Source organism: Eutrigla gurnardus (genome assembly GCF_963514095.1).
Source record: "Eutrigla gurnardus genome assembly, chromosome: 23".
NCBI classification, from domain to species: domain Eukaryota; kingdom Metazoa; phylum Chordata; class Actinopteri; order Perciformes; family Triglidae; genus Eutrigla; species Eutrigla gurnardus.
In genome coordinates, this window is record NC_139934.1 from 836,770 (window position 1) to 843,587 (window position 6,818).

At 44.1% G+C, this 6,818-nt stretch overlaps 1 protein-coding gene across 1 annotated transcript; it reads left to right on the forward strand.

The window, feature by feature from the left end:
* Positions 1-5,421: 5,421 nt before the first annotated feature.
* On the forward strand, positions 5,422-6,818 carry LOC311009049 (C-type isolectin Sp-CL4-like; the record flags this gene model as incomplete). Its single annotated transcript, XM_084003022.1, has 5 exons — positions 5,422-5,494; positions 5,568-5,695; positions 5,774-5,905; positions 6,063-6,171; positions 6,751-6,818. 5 exons carry the CDS (start codon positions 5,422-5,424, stop codon positions 6,816-6,818), a joined length of 510 nt encoding a protein of 169 aa, XP_083859148.1.

Here is a 6,818-nt window from a genome sequence, read left to right on the forward strand (position 1 = left end):
TCATCGCCAGCTGGTGTTTGGTTTTCATTCTAAATCGGTGTCGCCATCTACAGACGATCAGCTGTGCTGCAGGTGGACCCATGTGTTTTATGATAACCGCTGCAAACACAAGCTCTTACATTTACTGCAATAAACGCTTCAGCATTCATGTTCCTGAGTCCTGTTTTACTTGTTCATGGTTGGTTATATGAGAGTAGAAAGCTGAAACATAATTGTGGCAGTTCTGCAACACATTTCATGGTGGGAGCATTATCGGTGCAATAATGTCAAAAATGTACTCGAACAAAAGAAAGAAACCTTCTGGTACTGACCAAGTATAGATTATAGAAGCTTTAAACTCCAAATTTGTTATCCTGTTGGTCACATACATCTTGACCTGAAACAACACATCCCTCACTTTAGATTGTGGTTTAGCAATGCCATCGGTGGGCAGGTGGCGGAGTGGTTCGAGCGCATGCCATGTATGCACGTACGATATGCAGCTTACCCTGGTTTGTATCCCGGCCGGAGGTCCTTAGCTGCATTTCACGCCCCCCTGACTTGCCTATCCGTCCATTGCTAATAAAGGCATCTAAGCCTGAAAAAATCGTTAAAAAGAAATACCATAAATTTGGCAAAGAAAATGTAATGTGTACAATATTATTAGAACTGTTTGAGATAAAGCAACACAGAACTATACACATTTATGACGCAACAGCTTCTTTTAATGCTTGAGCCTTTTATTCTTGCATTTTCTTTGCCAAAAGCATAGAAAATGCTAACATGCATGGTGGTGCATGAAGCTAACGGTGCAGCATGGCCATGTTCATCAGAAATCTCGGCGAGTACAAGGAAGGTCAAGAAGACTTTGAGTCATACCTCGAGAGGTTTGAGCAATGGATGATCGTAAACGAAGTGGAGGAAGGTAAACAGGCCAACGTTTTCCTGTCTGTAATAGGTGCAGAAGCCTATGGACTGTTAGGTGGCCTCGCATATGAAGTGCTGAGAGCACAACTATCATCCCATTACAAGCCCAAGCCACTAGTTATCATGGAAAGGTATAAATTCCAAAAATGGAATCAGCAAGAAAATGAGTCCGTGTCGGATTATGTTGTAGCGTTGAAGCAGCTATCCACACATTGTGAATTTGGTCCCCATTTAGACGAAGCACTGAGGGACAGATTTGTTAGTGGATTGAAGGTGGAGGCTACTCAGTGAAAGTGCTTATTGAACAAAATCTGACATTTGCAAAAGCATTTGAATTGTCTTTATCAATGGAAATAGCATAAAAGAATACGTTGGAGTTCGCCAGCAAAATGAAAGGACCTGCCACGGTGAATAGGATCGACAAAAAGAGAACAAAGGGTGCGTGGAAAAGCAAGCCAGCCAACAGCGAGTGGAAAAGCAAAGCCCCAAGTGATAATTCCAGGCCACAGAGGACAGAAAATCACCAGCCCTTTTACAGATGTGGCGGTAGAAATCATACAGTGCAAGTATGTAGGTACAAAACAGAGACATGCCACAAGTGTTCAAAGGTAGGACACATAGCAAGGATGTGTAAAACTAAACAGGGACTTAAACAGTATGTTGCTGAAAGTAGAAGTCTAAATGAGACAGCAGGAAATGGAGATGATGAACTGTTTGGGTCATATCCCTTGAATGCCTTGTATCCCACATATATTGTTGGAAATTGAAAAAAGGAAATTACAGTAAATGTCCAATTAGAAGGAACTCCTCTAGAGATGCAGCTTGACACAGGAGCTGCTGTAACACTTGTTTCTGAAATAGTGTATTAGAAACATCTCTCTCATCTGCCACTGAAAGGAAGTAAAGTGCTCTGTCAGCCTTTTCCGGTGAAAACATTCCCTTGATGGGACAAGAGATTGTCAGTACGAAATATGGGAACCAGAGAGGAGATTTACCTCTAGTGATCGTGAAGGGTGACAGACCAGCCCTCCTTGGCCATAACTGGCTCAACAACTTCAAACTAGACTGGACAAGGAGGCTTTGTCCATAATATTTGGCGTGACCAAATTTTCAGAAATACTTGTATGGCCTGAACTGAACTGTAAGTTTAGTTTAATAACTGACCACAAGCCCCTCCTTGCCACTTTGGGACCTAAGTCTTAAATACCCCCACTAGCCGCCTTGGAATGCAGTGATGGGCGCTGCGACTGATGGCTTATGACTACAGTATAGAATAGAGAACGTCAGCAGAGAATGCAAAAGCAGATGCATTATCTAGACTGCAGGCTACAGAGATTGCACAGAGTACTCTCAAGGACCCAGACCTATGCAAGGTACTGGAGCTGACTCAGTCCGGATGGCCGAGTCATATCAAGGGTGAGAGACTGAAACCATACTTCACCAGAAAGAATGAACTGTCTGTGGAACAAGGATGTATTCTGTGGGGAATTCGAGTTATCATTCCACCAGCACACAGAGAGCGACTACTGCATGATCTACACCAAGGGCACCCTGGAGGGTGCAAGATGAAGGCCTTGGCCAGGAGCTACTTGTGGTGGACAGTGAAATAGAACATGCATTACAGCAATGTGATGCATGTCAGAGTGTGAGGAAACTACCAGCAGCAGCAGCACTACACTGCTGGCAGTGGCCAACTAGGGTGTGGCAGAGGATACATATTGACTTTGCAGAAAAGGATCAACACCACTTCTTAGTATTAGTGGACAGTGATTCGAAATGGCTCGAGGTAATTCCAATGACAATCACCACAGCCGCCAAAACAATTGAGGTGTTGCGGAACATCTTTTCTTCCTACGGTCTCCCTGAAGAGATTGTTTCTGACAACGGTCCTCAATTTATCTCACAGGAGTACAAGACATTCCTGCGAAGTAACGGCATAAAGCAGACTTTGGTACCAACCTACCATCCCGTGTCTAATGTTGCTGCAGAGCGAGCAGTTCAGACAGTGAAAGCATCACTCCTGAAACAAGTGCCTGATGAAAAGAAACAAAAGGTCACTATAACAATGCAGCATAGGCTAGCCAGCTTCCTGATGTCATACAGGAGTACACCACACAGCTGAACTGTTCCTCAAACGTCAGATCAGGACCAGGTTCAGCTTACTGAAACCAGATCTTGCTCGAGTGGTGGAAGCCAAACAACAAAAACAGACTACCATGATCAAACCGCTTCCAAGCTGAGACATCTGTCTGAGGGTGACCCAGTCCTGATCCGAAACTACGAGGAGGAAAGGAGAGGTGGACGAAAGGAACAGTGGAACAGAGACTTGGACCAGTCACCAACCTGGTGTGGAACGGAGTGAGCCCACACTTAGTCCACATCGACCATCTGCTGTACAACCGACCGTCCAGTCCAGAGACATCAGAGTTTCCGGATGAGCAGTTGGACGTCACCAACAACTACCCTGCAGTGGTTCATGCGGACTTGGAGGGGAAAGGCACACCTGTAGTAGTAGGTGGTAGCCTGTACTCACCTGAAGCGACCCCGTTGCTGGCTAAAGAGATGCTTGCAACACCTTCACCAGGCTCACTGGCCTGTGACAAGGCAGTGACACCGGCCAACCGAGCAGCCAGTTCCCCAGAGGTGCTGGGGTGCAGGTACTCTTTGAGAGAAAGAGTACCTCCTAAAGGACTGACCTTGTGACCCTGTGGAATATTGTTCCTAAAGCAAAAGAGTTCCTGTTCATACAAAAATGTGAAAAAGTGTTCCTGAGACTGAAATGTAAAAGAGCAAGTATGGGTTTAATGGTTTGTGTCAGCAGTAATGATTTAGCTATGAGTTGATTATTAATTAATGGGAACTTCATACTTTAAGGGGAAGGAGTGTAGTATATTGATACTATAACTGCATAGCTGTGCAATGTGATATCATTTGTAGTCAGACACCGCCATCTAGTGGTTACTTAGTTATGCTGCAATGACCGGATGTTGACTGTGTTTTGGTAGTCTGAGAGTTGCAATAAAGGAGTGCAGACGTGTACAAGTTGGTCTCCGTGTTCCTTTAGTGTTATGGATATATTAGCAGTGTCATATTAGTACAAAGTTATTACAGGATGAACAGAACGTGCAGCTGTTTCCACCATAAAGGATGTCTTTTAGCTTTGTGCACATCTTTGACACACAGTTTGATACATTACCATGGCAGCACCTCAATAAATAATACAAATTGTATGTGTGTGTGTGTGTGAAACCGGGTTCAGCTCTTTCCCAACTCCCTGACCCAGGCGTGGCTACACAGAGAGCAGAGGTGACCCTCTTTTATTTTCAGACTGCCCATTAAAAAGTCCTTCTCTGTCAAGATAAAGTCTGCACTGAGCTCAGTTTGGGTGAGTGGCATCGCTTCTGGAGTAGAAACTGTTCAAATATCTAACAAACACTTTAACTGCTATCTAATTCAATATGTAAGTATGATATCACAGCTAGAAGCCATCAATAAGAACCAGCAAAGCTAGTTTGCTTTGGCAACACTAGATACTTAAAGTCAAAGGGAGGGGATTGCAAATACCATTCTGCATGAGCGATGAGTTCATTGAGTTTACTGAGTCCGTACATTTACAAGCAGATGCCCCGATCCGGACACAGGAAAGACGAAATACACAAGAAATGAATGAGATAACCAGACACAGGTGGGCAGACATGAGGGCAGGCTGAAAACTGATCGACCTTATTTGGAGTGTTGATGGAGCAGCTACAATGTTAGCATAGCCTTGCACCCCTCAACCAGACTCCATTCAGAAAACAAGCATTTAAAAAGATGTTTGCTTGTCGTCTTGCAGACAGACCTCACAAACCACGACTTCAGACTTTTTACAAATTGCCGTCATCATGTAGTTACTTCTGCATCCTTCTTATCTGTTTATTTATTTCAGCCATATAAACGGTAACACAGCTAAACACAAATGCTTCGGCAAATAAACACAACTGATCCTGCATTAAAAGTCATGCGTGTAATGCAAGAAAAAAATTTGCTACTCCTATTGGTGTGAATGCAACTTTACAGTTACGACGACTAAAAGCTAAAGAGTTTCAGCAATGTTTTTTCTTTCACACACCTTCAAGAAGAGTCAGTTGCATAAGTATACTTTCTCCCTGTGTTTATTCTCATGATTTAACATAATAAAACAAGACATTTGTTGATATTGGCAGAAGATTAAAATGTCCACAGGTCATGAGTTGGAAGTTTAAAAGTGGGTGGAAGTGCCTTCTGACAATCTGACAGAGGAGCAACGAGAATCCTGAACACATCTGTGGTGAGCCTCATCTTCTTCTTCTCTCTCTGTTTCAGGAGATCAGAAACAGGCCAACGAGCTGAGGTTCTCGGGGTCCATGACTGAATTACAGTAAGATGCTGGAGCTGATGTGTGACTGATTCCCGAGGGATGAATGAAGTGTACTTCTGATTCTTTTCAGATCATATCTCATTTTCGGAGCACTAAGACTTAGCGAGGCCTGAGCCATGCATCCAGCTGTGGTAACTACTGTCCTGCTGTTGGTGGGCATCCTGATCACGTCGACAGCCGATCTCAGCAGTAAGTACCACATCATCAACCAACACATCACCACAACCAAAACCTTGTCATTAACGCATGTGTTCTCCCACAGCCGATGGACTTAATTGGACATGTGAGAATATGTACAAAGGGGAAGAATGTGGTGACGGATGGATGCGCATTGATGCGGGTCGCTGTATCAAATACTTCCCAGAGGAAAAGACTTTCGCTGAGGCAAAGGTCAGAAACAGAAAATAAATCTATCTGTTATGATAAAGTCCTGGTGAAGACTAACACTTATATCCATTGTGATTTCAGGAACACTGCGAAGGGTTAGCGAGTAAACTGGTCTCAATCCACGGTCTCGTCCAGATGACAGAAGCGCTTTGCACCAGCCTGCGTGCCAGCAGCGATCGCCAGGATTTTTGGATTGGGACCATAAGATCAGGGGTAAGCAGTGAAACACCTCATTGTGATCAGAGATAAGACAGCCTGGCTGGTGAGTGAACTGACCGATGGATGAATGTGAGGAAGACCCTGATGGACGATACATAGAGGAGTATGTGGGTCACATGTCACCACTGAATCTCCACTTTGTGTTTTTCAGGATGACTTTGTAAACATCGATGGATCTGACTTTGACTTCAGCGTATGGTACGAATATCAGCCAGACAACTTTCAAGGAGCAGAGGACTGCGTCGAGGTGAACCACAAAGGTAAGGAAATATGGAGGTTGTACTTCTAAGAATGGGTGGAAGCAAAACATTCACAATGGAGTTTGAGAAAAATCTGAAAGACGGAATAATTCAAACGTGATGCAAAGAACAACGGGTATCATGCTGACAGATTCATTTCTAAGTTGCATGTGCCTGATATGACATGATTGAGCCCATGGGTGTTGGTGTTGTATGAGGGTAGGACAAGTCCCATCCACTTTGTAAAATCATTACTTTGGATCAGCCCCTTCTATCAAAAGTCAGCGCATCCAGCGCTATTTTCAGTTTCAGTCCCTTGTAAGGGGGTTCCCCGTTTTGAGAACTGAACTGGTCCTCCACATGGATTCCCCTTAAATTGTCCCGGCCACATGTTTTTCTATTTGTATATGAAAGACGTTGCTCATAGTGACGAACCTACAGGGAATGATTACACAATTCTGCAGCCCCCTCAGGTCTACGCAGCAAACAGCAGACACACACAGTTAGAAGGAAGTAAAGCAGCTGACAACAGAGTGAATGTTGGACTTACACCAGGTGACCACACGACCAATGGGATGTTTTCTCTTGTATGTTCTCCAGACTGGGGATGGTGGAACGACGACAACTGCGACGACAAGAATAGCTTCATGTGCGCTAAGGTCATGTGA